Source organism: Paroedura picta, chromosome 1 (genome assembly GCF_049243985.1).
Source record: "Paroedura picta isolate Pp20150507F chromosome 1, Ppicta_v3.0, whole genome shotgun sequence".
Classification (NCBI taxonomy): Eukaryota; Metazoa; Chordata; class Lepidosauria; order Squamata; family Gekkonidae; genus Paroedura; species Paroedura picta.
Window position 1 is genome coordinate 25,985,236 of NC_135369.1, and position 22,344 is coordinate 26,007,579.

The 22,344-nt window shown below is 48.6% G+C and overlaps 1 protein-coding gene across 1 annotated transcript; it reads right to left on the reverse strand.

Moving 5' to 3' along the window:
- Nucleotides 1–36: 36 nt before the first annotated feature.
- On the reverse strand, nt 37–19,257 carry LOC143833563 (actin-related protein 2-like). Its single transcript, XM_077329524.1, has 9 exons — nt 19,056–19,257; nt 10,838–10,948; nt 8,263–8,478; nt 7,509–7,581; nt 6,051–6,187; nt 4,564–4,713; nt 4,264–4,409; nt 2,175–2,307; nt 37–1,282 (listed from the first exon to the last, which is right to left on the reverse strand). The coding sequence occupies exons 1-9, from the start codon at nt 19,101–19,103 to the stop codon at nt 1,112–1,114; spliced, it is 1,185 nt and encodes a 394-aa protein (XP_077185639.1). The 5' UTR covers nt 19,104–19,257; the 3' UTR covers nt 37–1,111.
- Nucleotides 19,258–22,344: the final 3,087 nt, after the last annotated feature.

Sequence of the window (22,344 nt, forward strand, 5' to 3'; positions counted from 1 at the left end):
TTCCCCAGCCATGGGTTCAAATAACAAGCCAGAGAGTTTGGAAAGCGAATCGACTTTTAAAAATCAGGATTCTTAAAGAACAGTTAAGGGGAGGGGAGCAATAGTCTTCCCTCCCACGGTGGATACAAAGGCCAAATTGGGTGCAAAAATGCCCATGTTAATCTGCCCCGTCACAAAATGCCAAGCGGAGGAGCAAGCACAGTCCCCTCCAGGGGAACACGAGTCCTGCTGCAGAAGAGGGTAAACAGGACAGGTTCCTGGCTTGCAGGGGGAGGGAGAAGGTAACGGGGAGAACTGCTGCTGGGATTCCCCAACTTTGGGTCTGTTGGGGCAGAGTGAGGACCAGGTTCTGCTTTCTAGCAGGCGGAGTCTGGGGGCAACAACTGGTCCCTCTCAACCCGTGCTGATTTGTATGCTCTTTCCTACCCCGTGTGAGAAACAGACTGTTGGGAAGGTGGGAGCATGGGGGGGGCACTATAAAGGTATAGTAGAAATACTGGCAAAAGCTTTTGCAGGGGATGGGGGGAAAGATGCAGGACTTGAGAGTCAAAAGCACAGAAGGACATGAGTTGGACTTGAAGGAGGACAAGGCTTGGGTTCCTGCCTCCCAGATCCCTGAGCTGTTAGCTGTGCTTAAGCATTTTGCTCTCGGCCAAGAGGTCTAGAAACTTGTTCCCTTTTTGCTCAGGGGAAGGAAGGCAGCTAGGTACAGGCGGAGCCTGCCTTCCACAGACTGTGTGTCAAATGGAACTTCCCGGGAGATGGACTTTGGCCCACTCAAGGCCAGTGCGAGCCCTTAAGCCCCTCTGATGGGCAGGAGTGGTCTTTTCCCTGTCTGATGGATGTGATGATATTGCTAACACATGCCCTTAAGAGTGAGCAGCTGGGGAGGGTGGGAACAAAGAGGGAACAGAGAAGAGTGGAAGGGATAAAATAGCTGCATATGCTTAGGAAACTGGAAGCTTGTTTTAGGAGTTCTTCTGTTGATCCCAAGCCCTAGGGCCCCAATTCACGTGCCCCTTGCCAGAGTCAGTAATGCATCGGCTCAACAGCAGAAAGAACTGACGGCGTGGGGGGGAATGGCAGTGGGTGGAGACGGGCGGGGGAGTTCCTATCGCACCGTCACCCCCAGCTTCTCCAAGATGCGGGTTCCTTTCTCCAGGTACTCGTCCCGTCGCAGCCAGAAGTTATCTTTGTCTTTCATGATATCAGCAAGCACTGCCCCGCCTAAGAACACCATGTGCTTCCTCCGGGGTGGGTCCTCAATGCGAATCTTGAATTTCTGGGATAACGGGGGAGGAGAAAGCAGGTTTGGGAATGGCACCAATTGGGGATCTCCCCACCACCACCTCACATGCAGGGGTAAATTAAATCATCCAGTGGCATATAAACCACTGGAGGCTTGCCTGGATCAGGGAGCAAGAGGCTCCACCCTATGCTTGGCTATCCTTGGGCAAGCTGCTTTCGCTCTTAGCCATGACCTCCCTCGCAGGATTGTTGTGAAAATAAAGGGAGGAGAAAATATTTCAAAAGCGGCTACTAGCAAATTATTTAAATGTGTTTTTTAATAACTAAGAGAAACACTAGCAAAATCATTCAGCAGCTGCTGCACAAGCAGGGAACAGGGAGGCAACAATCAAGCTACTCAAAGGAACCTCCCGAGGCCACTATAGCAGCCATCACCTTCTGCTAATTTAATGCAGGGCACAGTTCAGGGGTGATTCTGCATGAGCCCCACAGATCTGAATGCCCATTCTTTTGCATAAAGGTAAAGGTATCCCCTGTGCAAGCACCGAGTCATGTCTGACCCTTGGGGTGACACCCTCCAGTGTTTTCTTGGCAGACTCAATACGGGGTGGTTTGCCAGTGCCTTCCCCAGTCATTACCGTTTACCCCCCACCAAGCTGGGTGCTCATTTTACCGACCTCAGAAGGATGGAAAGCTGAGTCAACCTTGAGCCGGCTGCTGGGATCGAACTCCCAGCCTCATAGGCAAAGCTTTCAGACTGCATGTCTGCTGCCTTACCACCCTGCGCCACAAGAGGCTCTATTCTTTTGCATATCCCCTTCTTATTTCAATGGTGCTGGAGATTTTCCCAGAGGACCAAGGCCCAGTTGTGGGTAAGCTCTGCCTGTCTCCTGGCGGGCTCTGACTTCCTAAAAAGACAAACTCACCGACAGCTTCTCCACGTCGCCCTTCAGCACCCGCTCCAGATAGAGCTGCTTGATCTCACGCTCCAGCCGAGACGGCAGGCCAGGGTACATGGTGGAGCCGCCCGAAAGCACGATGTGTTTGTAGAACTCAGGCCTGCAAGGAGAAATACGATGCCTCCAGTTCCCCCTTAGAAGCCCTTGCGAAGGCAGCTTCCTGTCTCTCTAAGTCAGGGGTAGTCAACCTGTGGTCTTCCAGATGTCCATGGACTACAATTCCCATGAGCATTTGCTGGCAGGGGCTCATGGGAATTGTAATCCATGGACATCTGGAAGACCACAGGTTGACTACCCCTGCTCTAAGTCACCTTCCCCTCATGCTGTCTGAGAAAGGGGGCAGAGAGAGGAGAGCCCTGTCCTTCCACTGAAAGCTGACCAGAGGAAAGGTGGCAAACAGGCCTCTCCCTGACGGTGGAAAGGGCTGTCGAGTTACAGCTGACTTTTGGCCACCCATTGAGCTAAGAGACAACAGACGTGGCCTGCCACTGCCTGCCTCTATGTAGTGGCCCTCAACTTCCTTGGTGGCCTCCCACCCAAGTACTAAGCAGGGCTGACCTTGCTTACGTTCGGAGACTTGACAAGGTTGGGCTAGCCTGGGCTATCCAGCTCAGGGCCGTCCTCCCTGAAGAGAGGGGGAAAAATGCCTGAAGAAGGAAACGTGCAGGGAGGGAAAGAGGGAGACAAGAAAGAACTTTAAGGCAGGGAAAGTAGCAGCACCAAGAGACCCGCATAGCCTTGACAGCCTCCTCAAAGCACCGGGCTTCCCCCAGGAGGCTGGGAGTTTCAGAAGCTGGCTCTGTCTCTCAGTCAGGAATAGACGCTGCCAAGAATGTTGAGGCTGTCTTGCGGACACGGGGAGAACACGAGGCAGAGGGGGGGGGGGCTTGGTGCAGTGGTCTGAGTGTCAGACAGGGTCTGGGTGTCCCAGGTTCAAATCCGTGCTCTGCCATGGAAGCTTACTGGGTGACCTTGGGCCTGTCAGATACTTTCAGCCCCCACCTAGCGCACAGGGTTCTTGGGAGGATAAAATGGAGGGGGGGGGAGAATGATGTAAGCCGCTCTGGGTCTCCATCTGGGGGCAAAGATGGGGTGTAAATGACATAAATACTCAAGAAAGAGATCGAGGAGTCATGGTGGACAATTCAGGAACGATACTCCCTCAGTGTGTGGTGGCAAGGAAAAAGGGCAGAGCCCTGGACCGAGAACTGAAGACTGCCGCAGTCTGAACTGCATCTGGAGTCCTGTCAATAGCTGTGATCACACCCCACATCCCCAAAAATGTTGTATGGCTGGAACCAGAATAATCAAAGTGTTGGAACAACCTCCTCTTGGAGGGATCGATGAAGCATTTGAGGCTTCTGAGATTAAAAATAAAAGAGAACTGAGGAGACATGGGGCTTATAATGGACGGTTCCCCCTCATAATATTCAAATTTGGAATTGCCCCATAAAATTGACTGGCTGTAGGTTCAGGACAAACAGAAGAACAGACTTTTTCATACAACACCTAATTACGTTATGGACTCCACTACAAATAGATGCTGTAGAGGCCTCCAGCTCAGAGGGCATTTTAAAAGGGTTTAAAAATGTATATCCATAGGTATGAAATGTTACACAAATGGAACCTTCATGCACAGAAGCAGTATACCCCTGCATAATGGAGCCTGGGGACAAGTGGCAGGAGATGGTGATCTCAACCATAGCTTGTTGGCAAGTATCCAGAGACTTCTGACTACTCCTGATGACAAAAAGCTAGGCTAGAGGAATCCTGGACTGATCCAGCCAAACGTCTCTTAGGCTCTCCCTTGAAAATAATTTCCTGTTATTCCAGACTCTGTTTTTATCTTGTGCAGCCTCCCCACCACATCCCTCCAAGCTTAAAAGCTGCAACAGTCTGAAGCCTGTGCTTCATAAGAAAGCAAGCGATCCTTTCCCTGGCATACTGGGGCAAGATCCTGTAACAAGGCTCAGTGAACACCACAGACCCCCCCCCCCCAATCTTCTTGCCTCAGACCCAGAGGGGCCCCATGCTGCTTTGTGGCTGTTCTGCTCACCGGGTGTCGATGTCAGCTGCCTGGATAGTGTTGAAGAGGAGCTCGGCCACGCCCACGCCCTCCACGTTGATGAGATGGGGCTGGAACAAGGCCTCCGGGGCCTCAAAGCGCTCTCCCCCGACTTTAATCACACGCCCATCTGGGAGCTGCAGGGACAAGAAGGGGATCAGAGGGAGGCCTGGAGACCCCTCAGTCCTGTAGCTTCTCCCAGGGTAGAGGACTCCCAGGGTAGAGGCCTGCAGGTTCAAACTCCTATGACCTCCCCTCCAACCACTCCTGCAGTCTCATCTCAGTAATTACCGTGTAGGATTCCACAAGCACCGTGGTCTCTTGTGCCAACTTCTGTTCCTGGTCAATGTTGTAGCCGACATAACAGAGCTTCTCCTTCATCATGCGGACTGTCTCAAAGTCAGCGGAGTGGTTGAAGGCATAACCACGCAATAGCAACAGCTGCCCAAGAAAGAGACAAGTGGTATATATACACTAGCCACTGACACGTGTTTATTGATCACAGCTGCCCCTCAAAAATTCTGGAAACTGGAGGTCATGATGCTTCCATTAGATCATTAGTTCCCTCACAGAAGGATCTAGCCCTGCTCACAATTATAGTAGCTAAAATTGGGGCTGTTTCTTTGGAATCATTTAAGGACAGCAAAGGCAACAGACATACAACATGGCACAGATCTTTCCATTCTGTACATGGTGTACAACTCATGTGGTCGTTTAAATAAATAAAAGCTTTAAAATGTTACAAAAACTGTCTTTATTGTTGCTGCCACAGTTTGTCTGGAATAGGTATTATTCATTAACTCTGATGTATTGAAATATCCACATTACATTTTTTCTCGTGTTTTCCCTGCTATCATCCAGGTTTTTTTTTCCAGATCTGATTCATGGTGATTTTAAAAATTGTAGCATCAGCCTGTTCCATCCCTCCTCCTGGTAGCCTCTTCCTAAGAAAACTCTGGCCAAACTGCACAAGGTCAGGCTAGGCTTAGTTATGCAGAGCCTACTGCCAGGTTTGCTTTACAGACACCTAGACCTAGAAGACTAAGCAATATTGGTTCTGCTACCCAGCAACCTTCAGAATGGCCGCTGAGAGCTCAGTGGGCATTCTTTTCTTAATGGGACAAGTGTTGTTTCTATTATTATGGGAGGCAGGTAAATCCCTCAAAAGTATTTTCTTAGTCCTAGATTTTTCTATCAAAGGGGGAGGTGGGGCTAAAAAACCGGGACTTCCTTCAGGTCTGTAGCACAATCTCCTATCTGCCTCTAGCTCCATTTTGCGGACCCACATCACATGGCTAGATTCTGTATTAGATCTATAACGATGCAACTACAATTTGAAAAAAAGAACAATATCTTTATCTTACCACCTCCTACCAAGAACTGATAATTAACTACTGATTCACAAGTGCCATGGCCAACCCCATAAATAGACTGTAAAACTAATTCCAGGAAGAATCAAAAGCTTTGCTGACTGGGATTCACTTCCCAGTAAACTTACAGTACCTCTTCTTGCCCATGTTGCTAGTTCAACCCTGCTTGCACATAATTGCAGACAAGGAATGGCCAAGCAATGCAAATTAACCTAATGTAGATTCAACTATATATGTCAATTTATAGACACAATAGACGGCTTCCCAGGAGGCTGGTCTAAAAATCCTAAAAAAAAAATTGAAATAAATAAAATACAGACAGACCCTTGGGCTTTCTGTTCTTTTCCCTGAGTGTCCCACCTGTAAATGGGGCAGCACCAGCCTAGGCTACAGATCTACATGTCTCACCTTGATGAGGTAGCGTGTTATGTCACGCCCTGCGATGTCCAGCCGACGGGTGAGATGGGGCAAGGAGAAGCCCTCATAAACAGGGCAGATGTGTGTCACGCCATCGCCTGAGTCCACCACCACCCCAGTGAGGAGACCTGGAAAAGGAAGCACATTGAGGCCCCGTTGCACTGCAGATATCCCCTACCATACGTAGATGAAATTCATGTCCTACCTGCTAATATGGTTGCATGGAGGATAAGTCTATCGATGGCTACTAGCCATGGTGACTGAGGGGAACCTCCATATTCAGAGGAACGAAGCCTCTGAATCCCAGAGCCAGGAGGCAACACTATGAGAAGGCCTCTGCCTCTATGTCCCGTTGTTGACCATCCAGAGACCACTGTGTTGGCCACTGTGTGAGCCAAGATGCTGCACCATATGGACCCCTGGTCTGATCCAGCAGGGCTCTTCTTATGTTCTTAACCAACTGGGAGTTAATAACAGTCTGGATGGATTTTTTTTAATTTTTAATTTTTTTTTTTTTTGCTTTGGCCAATTAACAGAAAAGAAGGGGGTAAGGCCACTTTTTCTCCATAGCCAAATTTTAAAACTACTACCCCAGGCTTAATTCCATTGTTTCCTGATTCTGTCATCCACCTACAGTCCCAAGTAGAAAAGTGGGCTACAAATTAAGTCAAGGAATAACTGCATTTTAAAAGTGCTTTTAAAGCATTCAAGGCAATTGCTATTCTTACAACAATCCTGCGGAGTAGTTCATTATTTTTATCTCTACATAACAGATGAAAGAGGCTAACAACAGGGAGAGGTAGGAGGGGCTGAGTGAGTTAATTGCTCTATGAGAACAGCTCTAACAGGACTGTGACTAGCCCAAGATGACCCAGCTGGCTCCATGTGGAGGAGTGGGTGAATTAAAACCCGGCTTTCCAGACTAGAAGCCGCCACTCTTAACCGTTACACCAGGCTGGCTCCATTTATTTCTATGGTCTTCAGTAAGACAATTGCTCTGAAGACATTTGGTAGAACAGACAGCCCCACCGCAGTCCTCTGCTAGACCTGACAGGCAGTAGGATCTATCTGTTAATTTTTTTATCTCTCTCTTCCCCCAAGTTTAAATCAGTGTGCATGTTTCATTAAGCTTTAGTCCTGCATTGAGCAAGGGGTTGGACTAGATGGCCTGCATGGCCCCTTCCAACTCTAGGATTCTTCTCCTCCATTTTACCCTCACAATAACCCATGAGGTAAATTAGGCTGAATAAGAGAGGGAGGCCCAAGGCTACCCAGTCAGCTTTGTGACTGAGCAGGGATCATAACCCAGATCCTCCTTGGTCCTAACCAGCCATTCTAACCACACGGCACTCGCTGATGTCGTTTTAAGCTTCAGAAAAAAAGGAAGTGAATCAGGCAAACCAATGGCCAATTTTCCACCCTTCCCTCCCCCATCAAGCCCTAACTTACCCTGGGCATAGAGTGTCAACACTGCTTGGATAGCTATATAAACACCCTCAAACTGATAGGTCTCAAACATCACCTGAGTCATGGAGAAAAACCATCCGTTAGTGCCATATGTTAGTGCTGCCCTCCACCTCCCAACTTCCTCAAGCACAGAGTTTCAGAGCTGCTATTACTACTCCATTCGTTGGTCTTCCTCTGCTCCCTTCCTGAGGAGGCCCCTGCCGCCTTTTTCACATCACCATTTAGGCCTAGCTTACAAAAGCAGGAGAGTGAGGTGAAAGAAAGTGGAAGACTGTACCACTCTGGACCACTCCCAGGGCTTTGCCACCTCATTATGAAAACAACCTTATTCTTCTGCATGTGTGAATCAGGCCTGAGAAGAGTTAGAGCCTCCCCCACCTTTCAAAGTTCATCTATGTGTTCCTCGTGCCATTATTGGCCTTCTGATCGGCTGGGAGCCCCTTGAATTTGCCCTGCCTCAAGTTGGTCAACTGAGAACTGCCTTCCTCACAACTCTCACCTTAAGTCAGCCTGGGTTGGTTTCTGCCATCCCCAACATTTAACTAACTCCTATTCTGCTTATTTTCTAGAAACTGGTTTCAGTGACTGCCCATGCAACCCAACTCAATGTCTCCCCCTTGAAAAGTGATGCCCAAAAGAAATCCACTCTGTGAACCTGCCCCCATGCCCCCCCGACTCCCTCCTCGATACCCTCTCCCAGGTCTGCCCCTATTCTCCTTCTTCCCCCTTCGCCAACCTCAATTATCTTCTCCCGGTTCTTGGTGGGGTTCATGGGGGGCTCGGTGAGGAGGATCTTGCAGTTGCGGGGGTCAACGTTGAGTTTCTCCGGACCAAAGGTGTAGTCCCACAAGTACTTCATGTCGTCCCAATTGCGCACAATCCCATTCTCCATCGGGTAGTTCACCTCCAGCATGGAGCGCAGCTCACTGGCCTCATCCCCCACCATCAGGTCCTAGAATCATAGAATCATAGAGTCGGAAGGGGCCATACAGGCCATCTAGTCCAACCCCCTGCTCAATGCAGGATCAGCCCTAAGCATCCTAAAGCATCCAAGAAAAGTGTGTATCCAACCTTTGCTTGAAGACTGTCAGTGAGGGGGAGCTCACCACCTCCTTAGGCAGCCTATTCCACTGCTGAACTACTCTGATTGTGAAAATTTTTTCCTGATATCTAGCCTAAAAGCAGAGACATCACCCTGCCAACAAAAGTGTGTTTAGTCAAGGCTATGGTATTCCCAGTTGCAATGTATGGCTGCAAAAGTTGGACCATAAGGAAGGCCGAGCGTCAAAGAATTGAGGCTTTTGAACTCTGGTGCTGGAGAAGACTCTTGCGAGTCCCTTGGACTGCAAGGCGAACAAACCGGTCAGTCCTAGAGGAGATCAGCCCTGACTGCTCTTTAGAAGGCCAGATCCTGAAAATGAAACTCAAATACTTTGGCCACCTCATGAGAAGGAAGGACTCCCTGGAGAAGAGCCTAATGCTGGGAGCGATCGAGGGCAAAAGAAGGGGACGACAGAGAATGAGGTGGCTGGATGGAGTCACTGAAGCAGTAGGTGCAAACTTAAATGGACTCCGGGGAATGGTAGAGGACAGGAAGGCCTGGAGGATAATTGTCCATGGGGTCGCGATGGGTCGGACACGACTTCGCACATAACAACAACAACAGCCTATATTGTTGTACTTGTAGTTTAAACCCATTACTGTGTGTCCTTTCCTCTGCAGCCAATGGGAACAGCATCCTGCCCTCCTCCAAATGACAACCTTTCAAATACTGAGCAGACAAAATTTGTTGGAAGTTACACTTTCCTGCTCCAGCCTTCATGCCTTCTGCACTTTGCAGAATGTGATCCCTCAGGGCAGTGGAGGAAGCAGGGGGTGGGGAAGACACTCCTGTATTTCCAAATGCAAGTCATCAGAAGACAGGGGGACATTCAAAGCGACTGTTTTTGAACGTGCTTCATGTGACCAAAATGCAGCTCATATTCCTACTGTGGGTGAGTTTTGTTGATGCTGGAGCTGGAGGTCAGGATATCTCTGAAGAGTGGTTCACACATTCAGTTGCAGCATCCCTAGCCTACGTATATGTATGTTTAAAATAGTTATAGCCTACTTTATCACCTCAGACTCCAGGCGGCTAACAATTCAACACCAGGCTGCAATGATAAACAAAATAACAATTCAGGTAACAAGGATGGTCCAGGGCCTTGAGGAAAGGCTGAGGGACCTGGGAATGTTCAACCTGGAGAAGAGGAGGCTGAGAGAAGACATGATGGCTCTAAATATCTGAAAGGTTGTCAGACCGTTTATGCACTGGGAACTTCACTCGCCCAGCTCCTGTGCAGGAGCAAAAATCAGGGGTAGATGAGGAGCACCAAGCCAAATGCTCCCCCGTGTGGGTGCAGGAATAAGTGGGGCAATCTGCCAGGACTAAAACTCCAGCCTGCAGCTCGGCATGAAACCTCCAGTGCATAAACGGTCTTAGAGGAGGGAAGGGAGCTGTTCCTGTTGGCAGCAGAGGACAGGACTTAAAAAATTGAATTAAATTATGGGAGGAAAGCACTGTCTGGATATTGGGGAAATTTTGTAGACTATACTGCTCTTGAGGGGCCAAAGTCTAACTCAGTATAAGGCAGCTCCTTCACTCCTCTCTTGCCTCTGGTTTGGCAAGAAGAACCTCTGTAGAATTCCAGACTGGTGGGACCAAATATTAGCTCATGCAGAAGGCAGGCTGGCTGTCAAAGCAGAAAGCCAATTGTTCAGATCCCCCTGACCAGGACTCTATTCAGGACTATGGCCGTGTGGCAGAACACATAGGTTGCCTGCAGAATGTCCCAGGTTCATTTCCTGGCATTTCCAGTTCGTAGGGTCTCAACAAGCATTGACAAAGGCCCTTCTCTATTTGAGATCAAAGAGACCACTTCCCATCAATGTAGATAACAACAGGATGGACCAATGATCTGATTTGCTTGAAGGCAGCTTCAAAGAGAACAGAGCTATGGCCTGTCCTCTTGGGTAACCTCCCCTCCAATAAAAGTCCAGTGTTGTTCTCCATGGTTTCATGTGAATCGGGGAGGCTCGTTTAACTTCCTCTGAACAAATACAAGAACTATATAAAGTAAAGGACTGGTTTTGGATTCCCCCTCAAGAGTGCTGAACATTTGCAGAGACAGCCAAGTGCCTCTAGATTGTTTAAGGCAGAGGTTGACTACCCCTCGTTTAAGGGACGCCATAACAGCTGAATTCTGATCTCACCTTCCCACATGCCCCAAGCCCTAATCTGAGCCCTGCCCCCTCCCCATGACACCACTTACCTTGATCTCAATGTTCCCAACTTTGGCAGTAGAACGGATGATGGGACGTCCCACCAGGGCTGGGAAAATATGTTCGGGGAAGTTCGATCCAGCATAGCCACATTTAACAAACTGGAAAAGGGGGAAAGAAAATATGTAAAATACAATATATTCCCAAAAAACTGGCAAAGGGGGAGATTTGTGTATTATTTATTCATCATATGGCATGTGCATTGTAGCCAGGAGATTTGAGGATTGTCTGGCAGCCAGGCAAGGGGCATTTGGAGGTGGTTTCTCATTGCCTGCCTCCATGTCATGACCCCAATTGTTCCTTGGAGGAATGGCCAACCAAATCCTTAAAGGTTTTCCATCTAAATACCAGCCAGGATCAGCCCTGCTCAGCTTCCAACATCTGAGAGAGAGATCATGCACGTTGAAGGCAGAGCTTGAATTCAGTGGTAAATTTCCAGGGATGGAAAGGATGTCTATCTGTAAAGCAGGACTCACTTTCCTGTAGAGTTGCCAACTTCCAGGCAGGAAACCAAACAAACTACAAGGGGAACAAGGACCATGCACTGCACTAAGCAATGGGCAGTTCACATGGAGTGAAAACAAGAACAGTATGTTAAACTCAGCAACTATATTGAATGAAAAGCAACAATAATAATATAACAAACAGAGAATGGCATTTTAACAAGTAAATGATCGAACAGGTCCCCGGTTGGTCAGGTCAGTCATACGGGTTCAAGGGAGGGAGGTTTGGAGACCCAGTAGATGTTGTTTAGCTTCAATCGACCTCAACCAAATGCCTAGTGGAGGAGCTCCCTTTTGCAGGCCCTGCAGAACTGTTTTAGTTCTGTTAGGGCCCTGATCTCCTCTGGGAGCTTGTTCCATCAGGTGGGGCCAACGACAGAGAAGGCTGAAGTCACGCAGACTTCCTTCGAGCCAGCGATCACTAGCCAGTTGGAGGTGGGGGAGCGCATAGCTCTTTGAGGGGTGTAGGCAGAAAGGCAGTCCCTCAGGTACACTGGGCCCAGACTGCGTATGGCCTTGAAGGTAATTACCCAAACCTTAAGCCTGATCGACTGGTAACCAGCGCCATTGTTGGAGAATGGGCCAGATGTGGGACCTCCATGGTGTCACTGTGAGGACCCTGGCCACTGCATTCTGGACCACCTGGAGTTTCCAGATCAAAGTTAATGGTAGGCCTGCATAGTTGCAGAAGTCTACCCTAGAGGTGACCGTTGTGTGGATCACTGTGTCTAGGTGTTCCGGGGCCAAGTAGGGCACTAGTAGTTTGGCTTGGCGAAGGTGGTAGAACGCCAGCCACACTACTCTTGTGACCTGGGCCTCCAGTGAGAGGGAAACATCCAGGATCACGCCCAGGCTCATGGTGGAGCAAGCCGCTGATAGCTGAACACTATCCAGGTTGGCCAGACGTGCTTCCTCAATTAGACTCTTCCTGCCCAGACATAGAAACTCCATCATTGAGGGGCTGAACTTCAGACAACTCTGCTTGAGCTACCTCATCACTGCTTCCAGGCAGCTGGCTAATGCTTCTGGAGGAGAATCAGGGCGATCATCCATCAGGAGGAAGAGCTGGGTGTCATACGCATATTGATGACATCCCAGCCTGAACTTCCATACCAGTTGGCCAAGAGGGTGCATGCCGCTCCCTCTGGGACTCTGCAGGTAACTCGGTGGCAGTTTGAAGATCACTCTCCGAGTGCTACCCTCTGTCCTCAGCCCCAGAGAAAGGAGATCAACCACTGAAGGACTGTCCCCCGTATTCTGGCGTCAGTGAGGCAGCAAGCTCATGGTCGACTCATGGTCGACTGTGTCAAACGCTGCTGAAAGGTCTAATAATACAAGCAGTGCTGACCTGCCTCAGTCCAGCTATTGACAGAGCTTGTCCGTCGTGGTGACAAGCGCTGTTTCTACCCCATGGCCAAGCCAGAAAACTGACTAGGATGGGTCTAGGACTGATGCTTCTTCCAGGAATGCAGATATTTAGTCCACAACAGCACTTTCAACCATTTTTCCCAGGAACACTAGGTGCAAAATTGGTTGGTAGTTGTCGGGCTTTTGCGGGTCTAGAGATGTTCTTTTCAGCAGCGGGCAAACTACACACAAAACACATGGTATGTTCTGCATGAATTAGTTAGGTAGCCGGGTTTTACATGGACCTTTCGGTTTCTGTTAACCTCCAGGCACAGGCTGGAGATGTCCCAGAATGAAAACTAATCTCCAAACTACGACATTCCATTCCCCTGAGGGTGCTTTGGAGGTTGGGATCCGTGCCACTGCAGCCTTACTCAGCCCTTTCCCCAAATCTCCAGGAACTTCCAAAGAGTTGGCAATCCTACTTCCCTGCTTCTGCTGCGGGCCAGAATATGAAATGCTGGTTTATGAGTGTGTGTCAGAGGCCCCCCCAACAGCAGAATCAACAAAAGTCACCCTCGTCTCCTTCTGTCTTAATTTGAGGCAACATTCAACCCTGACTCTGCTGATCTCACTGTCTCACTGTTTATTTATATCCAAGAGCCAGTTTGGTGTAGTGGTTAGGAGTGCAGACCAAATCCAATTCTGCACTCCCCCACATGCAACCAGCTGGGTGACCTTGGGCTAGTCATAGCACTGATAATGCTGTTCTGACCAAGCAGTGATATCTGGGCTCTCTCAGCCTGTCACAGGGCGAGGAAAGGGAAGGCAAATCTAAGCCGCTTTGAGACTCCTTTAGGGAGAGAAAAGGGGCATATAAGAACCAACTCTTCTTCATCATCTTTTTTTCCCATATGGGAGCCCAAAGTAACTTACAACGGCATTCTTCCCATCTGCATTTTATCCTAACAACATCTACCCTATAAGGTAGGTTAGGCTGGCAGTCACTGGCCCAAGGTTGAGCAATCAGCAACTTTTAATCGTTGAAAGCACTTGGCTGACATCTAACTTCAATTATCTAACTTCAATTATTACAACACCTCTACAAGGTAGGCCAACAGTATGCAAACAGTGCAGATATCTGGAGGGGGTTGGCTGGTTTCCTCACAGCCATCACATGAGTTCATGGCAGAGATGAAATTGAAAACAAGGATATCCTGATTCAAAGCTCAGTAAACTCCCATGTGTACCAGCAAACTCCCAGGTGTAAATTCCAATTCAAGCCCTATTTCAGGCAGGGGCTCTTATGGCAGAATGTTTCTCTGTACAAAAACCTCCTTGCACTTGGAAAACTAGTATGTCAAGGAGTCAGCTAATCTACCAGATTTCTAGTTTTTAATGTGCAGGGTAGGGGGTTTATTTCCTTTTTGAATGGAGACACAATCCATCACACGTGCAATCCGAAGTGATGCAGCCCAGGTAAAGGAAGATTTTACTAAATGAGAAGTGGGCCAGAATGCTGGGCAATTTGCCTCTGAACTTAATCACAGTCCTGTTTTCTGCACCTCTGCACAACAACTGCACAGCTTGTAGCTGGTCAAAGAACACTGAGAGGGACCGGCTGGGGACTGGAACGAGGCCTGCCCAATATGGACCCTGCTCCCACTGTCACCCAGATCGGCCCTCAAACCAGACCGAAGAAATGGAGCAGCAAGAGGAAGTGGAGAAACAGGAAGTGAAATTGCTAGCAGTGACTCACGGTGATGGAACAAACAGACCAGCAAGAAGGAAGCGGCTTGCAGCCTGCGGGTTCAGAAATATGCATACTTTGGGAACCCAAAAGTGTGCATATTTGGTAACACTCTTTTGTTCCTGCCGATCTTAGCTATCTACAGCTAGCTTCAGTTGCCACACCAGCCCCGCTGGAATCTTTCCCCACTGCTTTTTCCTTGCAGAAGTGGGGCGGGGAAGCAAACATGCCCTGCTTTCAAGCAGCCATTGTTTACAGCAAGAACCTCCTTATCAAATTCAGCAGCCTTTAGACAGATTTCTTTGTATCATACAGCTAAAAATTCAGAGACCCCAAAGGCCCAGAACTCCTGTCACCCCCTAACAAGCACCTAGTGTTTGGGGACAGAAAAAGGTCTTCCAGGGCAGAGAGAGAGAGAGAGAGAGAAAGAGTTGCCATCTCTGCTTAAGCACCAGTACTATTCCTTTCTCCATAAAATACATCAAACATTGGTGAATCACAGAACAAGCCGTCTCCCCGCCCACAACCCTCACAGCCAGATTCTGTGAGTCATGTTCAGCCCGATATCTGGGAACAAAAAAGTCGTGGAAATCTGCAAGAACGCATGGGGTTGGCTTCGCCTACAGAGCCATACTCCAGAACACTGTCAAAGTCACAGCGTGAGGCTCATGGCCCTTGGAAACGCTGCCCAGAAAGTCATATTTCAGCACGCCCCAACAGACCCTGTAAGTGACATGAGTGCAGCCAGGGAATTTGTCACCCACAGTAACAAAGGCTGTTTCAGGTGGGCAGCTGTGCAGGCGAAGAGCAAGATTCAAGTCCGGTAATGCCAATAACACTTAAGCGCCTGGGCTCCCTTTGTCAGATACGCTTTGACTCTCGAAAGTTCATACCCTGAAAATCTTGTTGGTCTTTAAGGTGCTATTGGACTCAAATCCGGCTCAGTGATGAAGACGCTAAATTCAGGACTCCTTAATGTGTTGTTTATTCTTTTACTTCATTTATGCCCCAAACTGGATGTCCTAGGGTAGTCTAATCTCAGCTGAGCTTGGAAGCTAAGCAGGGTCAGACTTGGTTAGTACTTGGATGGGAGACCACCAAGAAGGACTAAGGTTGCTAAGTAGAACCAGGTAATAACAAACCACCTCTGAATGACTCTTGCCTTGAAAACCCAACAGAGGTCACCATAAGTTTGCTACAACTTGATAGCGAAAAATTTTCTCCCATTTTGGCACACGAAGCTGATGAAATAGTCTTGAGGCCAGGACTGGACCTGCTTATTCCCATACCGCCCCATTGCATTTGACTTCTTCACATTCCCCACCCCACACACACCTTGGAAGGCAAGGTAGACAGTCACAAGGCGCTTTTCAGTGACTGACCCCGGCCTTGCTTTTAAATTCTCTCCCCTGTTCCCGGCCACCCTCTCTGGACATTTTTCACTGCTATTTTAATCTTTCTATTTTATTGATGCTCTTTTTACGATCAACTTGATCTAGTGTTGTGTTTTAGGGATTCCTTTGTAGTTTCATTTTATGTTTGTTCTGACGGTTATAGTAAATGTGCACCGCCCTGGAAACTATTCGTGGAGACACAGCCTAGCAAGGATTTAAATAAATAAAAATAGGATGAGAATTTAAATAAGTAAATATGGGATTAGCATGTAATCTGCATCTAGCAATACATAGATGGGTGGAATCTTGTACTATTTAACATATGCTGGAATGCAGCTTCCCAGCAATGAACAACCTCCCCACCTGAATGTCTGTCTGTTTTGCCACATTAAAAATAAACAGACACAAAGGAACCTATCCAGAATCAATGTGTAGGCATTCAACCTCATATTGCTGCTAAAAATGTAGACTCGATATCTCCCTACTCTTAGATTTTGCCCCAGAGAGATGGCACGCACCCTCCAAAAGTTAGAACAAAACATTCTCTCAACAAATACCAAAGTGAGGAAATGGAGGGTGATTTTCCACAACCTGTGGTCTGCATTATGTGCCTTCCACTCCACACCCAGATCTCCAGGCCTGATTCCACTGCATGTTTTTGGTTAACATGAGCATCATACTCATAAGATACCTGTGCACTGGCTCACTTAAGCCTGGAATAACTAATTCCCCATCCCCATTTTTCAACTACAAACAGGAATGCAGTTCACAATGTGTTTCATTTATTGACATGTATTGAAATGGGATGGGGGCGAATTTCAGCTTTTGATCCTCTAGTGTAGACCAGGAGTTCCCAGTCTTTTTCAGACTGTGGACCTCCTTGGACTTCTGCCACTGGATGGTAGGCATGATCACAAAATGCCAGCCAAGAAAGGTAGACCCAACCATAAAACCTCAGGGAGTGAGGTCATGCATAACTCTAGCCGTAACGTTGACATGTCAAGCGGAAGCTGTTTAACACGGATGCCTCTGAAAAAGGAACGAGTTCTTTAAAAATAGTTCCTTTCTTACAGACTGCTTATCTTCAGTCATACAGTGAGGATTCTTACACTGCAGTAGCAGCTGCTGCCAAAAGCAACTTTTAAAAAGAACTGCACAGCTGACCAGATCTCTAATGGCCAATCAGCAGCTCTGCTGGGCCAACACTCCATCTGGGCCGCTTTCTAAAAACACACTTAGCAGATTCCAGGAAATATGTCTGCAGGTACCACGACAACCACATGTACTACGTCGAGAAACCATTACTTACGACTGTGAATCAGGCAAATTGGTTAAATGTTGACCTGGAAGAATCCACTGACCTGGCATATGCAACCCCCGACAAATTCCAATTTGAGCATAATCAGGAGTTTATGCTGGTGTGGAGTACAAAGGTACATGCAAAAGCTTCAAATAATTTCTTGAATGATTGGGACCAGGAACTGAGAAAGGAACTCAGAAAACTGTATTGGCATAATAATAACTTGAGAACAGACTCCAGATATATGGAATACTTTGTCTTATCGGTGATTGATCAACTCTTATTTTTCACTCTTGGACTATTTACCAAACATTTTTATTTCTCTCACGAATGGGCTGAACAAATATAACTGAATTGCAGGGGGAAAAGGAACTACTGAGAAGCATTTCTGCTTTTGATGCTCAGATGCACTTCTGTTCAATTGGCTGTTTTCACTGGCCTTGTGGGGTGTGTCTGAAGTCTCCCTGTTAACTGAAGGCCACAAACCATCGGTCCCAAGCTGGTACAGGTAAACAAAGTAAGCACTAGAGTTAGATTCAAGCAGGTAGCCGTGTTGGTCTGAAGTAGCGCAACAAAATTTGAGTCCAATGGCACCTTTAAGACCAACAAAGATTTATTCAAGGCGTGAGATTACTTGTGCAGGCACACTTCCTCATGCCTTGAATAAATTTTAAAGATGCTACTGGACTCAAATTTTGTTGTGCTACTTCAGACCAACATGGCAATCCACGAGTGTTTGCTAAAGAGCCATCTTGGTGTAGTGGTTAGGAGTGCAGACTTCTAATTTGGTTAGGCTGGTTTGATTCCCCGCTCCTCCCCTACATGCAGCCGGCTGGGTGACCTTGGGCTCATCGCAGCATTGATAAAGCTGTTCTGACCGAGCAGTGATATCAGGGCTCTCTCAGCCTCACCCACCCCACAGGGTGTCTGTTGTGGGGAGAGGAATGGGAAGGCGACTGTAAGCCACTTTGAGACTCCTCCTGGTAGAGAAAAGTGGCATATAAGAACCAACTCTTCTTCTAAAGAAATGTACTAAAGGAATGACAAGAATGGCCACTGGAAACCATGGGAGACCCAATGGAAATAATGGGAGAGACAAGCGCCAATCGACTTGCATGGGCTCCAGTTAAGTGTATTACAGTAGGAAAACCCTTGCAAAGAAAATGTGGAATTATTTTTCCATTACGGTCAGATAAACTCTGGTTTTGGTAAACATGCACCAAATTGCTCTGGTGTCTTGTCAGGACAGGGGTCTTGTCAGGACACTGTTTCCAAGCGCCTGTCACACCAGATACATTAAGCAGCCCCTTGTGACTTCTCAAGGGCCCTCTGCTCATGATCAGAGGCAATCCTCACCACCACCACCATCCAGTCTTCAGAAACGTGACCCGACTGAGCTTCTTTGGCCTCCCTACTGGATTAAGACACGGACATTCTCCTACCAACCCACCGGCAAAGCGCAGGGCTCAGCGAAGGGGGCTCGCTGAAGGAGAGATTAGAAATGGGATCTTCCTGACCCCCGAGTCCCTGGCAGGAGTAGTCAACCTGTGGTCCTCCAGATGTCCATGGAGTACAATTCCCATGAGCCCCTGCCAGCGTTTGCTGGCAGGGGCTCATGGGAATTGTAGTTCATGGACATCTGGAGGACCACAGGTTGACAACCCCTGCCTGGAAGGAGGGACGGGGACCAAGGCGGCCTGGGTGGGGAGAGGAGGTGCAGGAAAGCAGCTGCAAGGCTCCAGCCTGCGGCAGTCGGGCCGACAACCTACAGCTCCTCGGGCCACCCCGGCCACTCCCAAGCAGCGGCGGCGGCGGCAGCTCCAGCTCCAGCTCGCCCCGGCCCGCGCCTTGCCAGCTTCCTCTACGCGCTCCAGTCCCGGCCCCGGCCCGCCGCCCCCGGACACGCAGGCTCACCCCGGTGCCGTTGTCGCAGACCACCACGCGGCGGCCCTGGCTGTCCATGGCGGCGCTGGCTCAGCCGCTCGCTCGCGGCCTCGCAGCTTCTCCCCTCTTCTGCTGGCCCCGCAGGAAGCGCCGCCGCCCGGCCTTGGGGCTGGGCTGGTGTGGGGAGCAGGCGCCGCAGCTGGGAGGGAGCCGAGCCCCGGCCGTGATGCAACATCCTGGGCTGGCAGGGAGGGGAGGGAGAGAGGCAGGCAGGCAGGCAAGCAATTGGCGGGGGGGACCTTCTGGTGCCAAATGCTCTCGCGCACGTTTAAAAATTAGAAGGTCTTTTGTCTTTTCATGCAACGGGATGGGGGTGGGGTGGAGGTAATACAGCTTGGGCCCCGCTCGGAGGAAAGGTGACTGGGGATGGGGACTAGGGAGAAACAATGGCAGCGCATCCTCAGCAACTCCCGTTTTGAAAACGAATAAATCAGATCGCAGGTCATGTGAAAGACCTTGACCTGAGACCACCTGGATAGGGGATGCCACTCAGAGTCCTGAGCTCTGATCTTCAGACCCCAAGAGCCTTTTTCAGTATAAGTCAGTTTATATAAAAATAAAGTTACTATTTATTATTACTGTGACCATATGGGCATACTTATATGTAAAAAGGTAAAGGTAGCCCCTGTGCAAGCACCAAGTCATGTCTGACCCTTGGGGTGACGCCCTCCAGCGATTTCTTGTCAGACTCAATATGGAGTGGTTTGCCTTCCCCAGTCATTACCATTTTACTCTCCCAGCAAGCTGGGTACTCATTTTACCGACCTCGGAAGAATGGAAGGCTGAGTCAACCTTGAGCCGGCTGCTGGGATTGAACTCCCAGCCTCATGGGCAGAGCTTTCAGACTGCATGTCTGCTTCCTTACCACTCTGCACCACAAGAGGCTCATACTTGTATGTACCTGTGGACATCTTTGTGGAAGAAAAAGCCAGAGTGTATTTGTTTTACAAATGAAACTGAGGATCAGAAGTCTGGAATTCCCATTGTACATGCATTGAACATAATGTGATAACATATTTATAAAGAAACATTAAGTGTACACTGTTCACATATTGTATGTGCATTTTAAAATTGTCCAAGTACACTGGGAACTGTAGTTTCCTGGAGATGCTAATAATCATAGTAGAACTTGTAGAACTACAATTCCCAGGATTCCTTGTCTGAGAATCTATGTGCAACTGGTTTGTAGTTCAGATTTGTAATGTAGATATATCTTCACACATACACACAATTTATAAAATTTTGATTTTGTTTTTATTTTAAAAGGAAAAAAATACTACACATCATTTTTTTTTGGAGGGGGTGGTTGGTTCAAAGTTGACTTAGCATCTTCCTGATTTCTTCTGGCCAGGCCCTTCGGTGACATTTGAAGTGCATGGCAGTGTTTGTAATAATACACCCTTGCTTCTCCCTAAGGGAACTGGCTAAAATCTGAGATGAGAGTGTGGAAAACGTTATAATTTTCCAACTTAAAAAAAAGCCTTTACATTTTGGGTTGTAGAATTTTAGTCCATAACACTTAGACTCATCTCTTCTTTGTTCTCATGTGAAGCTGCCTTATACTGAATCAGACATAGGCCCATCAAGGTTACTTGTCTACTCAGACTGGCAGCCACTATCTGAAGGAGACTTTTTCTTTTTCAACCTTTTACCGTTGAGAACTCTGTGAAATATTCTTCAGGCTTTGAGAACCCCTGGAAATGATGTCAGCAGACCACACCTTCCTGCCATGTCCCTGGAAGTCATGTGTCACCAGAAGTGCCATCCCCAAGCCACCCCCAACACCAGAAGTGACAACACAGAAATATTTTCAGATGATTTGTCCGCAGAGCCATATCTCCACTCTGGCCTGGCTACCAGTTTGCTCTTCTTCACCAAAGGGCGCCTGCAGTGGGATCCTGCAGATACATGGCTGCGGCACGCCTATGCTGCTACATTCACACACAGAGAATCAAGTTAAAATGAGAGCCTCTGCCAGCAAAGGTTTTATATGGCCAGGGCCCCTCCCTAGCTCTTCAGGCCCATCTCTGGCCATTTTGGGAGGGGGGTTGACATGACCATATATGGTGGTGTCACCCCCCATTTTTTTAAATTAATTAACTCCCACCCAATCGGCGAAACCCTTCTGAAACCTTAGTTGAGAAAGCCTGCTCTATGGTCTCAGGAGGAGGTCACTCACATTACCTGCTACTTAATCCTTGAACTGGAGATGCTGGGGGGGTTGAACCTAGGATCTTCTGCAAGCAAAGCAGACGCCCCAGCACTGAGCCGCAGTCCTTCTCTTCTCTTTTTAGCAGATGTCATATCTGAAATGCGATCTATTGTCACTTTCTAAAATGCTACCACACTGTCATGGCACTGTCAGAATCCTGTCGCCTCTGCCATCCTTTAGGATCTTTCTGTAACTAGGTTATGTAGAGTATTCACCCCTGTGTAGGAGATGGGGGCAGCCTGTCTCCTTGGCTTTGTTTTGTGACCCTGACTAGCTTTAAAGCCCATTTTAGAAAGGGGAGAAGGGGTAAGGGGAAGAGAAGGAGAAGCCCCCCCCCCGCAGCCTACCTGATCCTGGCGTCCAGGGCCCATCGTTGGCGTCAGAAGGAGAGCTGGGACAGGGAGAACAGCCCCCTGGCGAGAGGAGCCAGGGAGAGGGCTCTTCCTGCGGGGCACCCCTGGGGCCAGGAAGTGCTGTCACCATGTTAGCAACACGGTGAGAGCCCCTCCTGGGCCCAGGGGCAGCGGAGAGGCCCCCCTCCCCCACCGGCCTAGCTGGCAGAGAGCTTTCCCTGGGCCTGGGAAGGTCTTTTGCCGCATGGCAGACGCGGCAAAAGGCCTTCCTGGCCCCAGGAGTAGCACGGGTGGGAGCTGTCCAGGGTGGGCCAATCGAACCTGTCCTAAAACGAAGCTGGCTGCACCCTGATTGGCCCTATTCCACCTCGGACAGCCGCACTGGCTCCATCCAAGGGCCAGTTTCACTGTTATATATAAGAGAACCATGGATAAGGATGTTTCTTCCTGCATTTCTGTTTCCCCCTCCCCTCTTCCTCACCTCTAAACAACCCATTTGCTCTGTTCTTTCCCCTTTTCCACTGAAGCCGAATTTCTCATTAGAGTGTCTTAAGACTGTTTGATGTTCCCCCATTTTCACTGGATTGCCATGGAAGGGAGGAAAGGGGGGTTGAGATATATGTGGAGACGTTTGTCCTCGGTTCCAGTTTCAACAATGCCTTGAAGAGAGTATTTTCTAACTTAATAAAGAAAT

What these genes read in the sequence shown, in the direction of transcription:
- LOC143833563 (XM_077329524.1), bottom strand. Translation starts at nt 19,103, where the DNA reads ATGGACAGCCAGGGCCGCCGCGTGGTGGTCTGCGACAACGGCACCGGG. An exon ending in GCAGCTGACATCGACACCCG is followed by an intron (nt 2,308 to 4,263) that starts GTGAGCAGAACA and finishes TTCTCCTTGCAG; the next exon opens with GCCTGAGTTCTACAAACACA. An exon ending in GCGACGTGGAGAAGCTGTCG is followed by an intron (nt 1,283 to 2,174) that starts GTGAGTTTGTCT and finishes CCGTTATCCCAG; the next exon opens with AAATTCAAGATTCGCATTGA.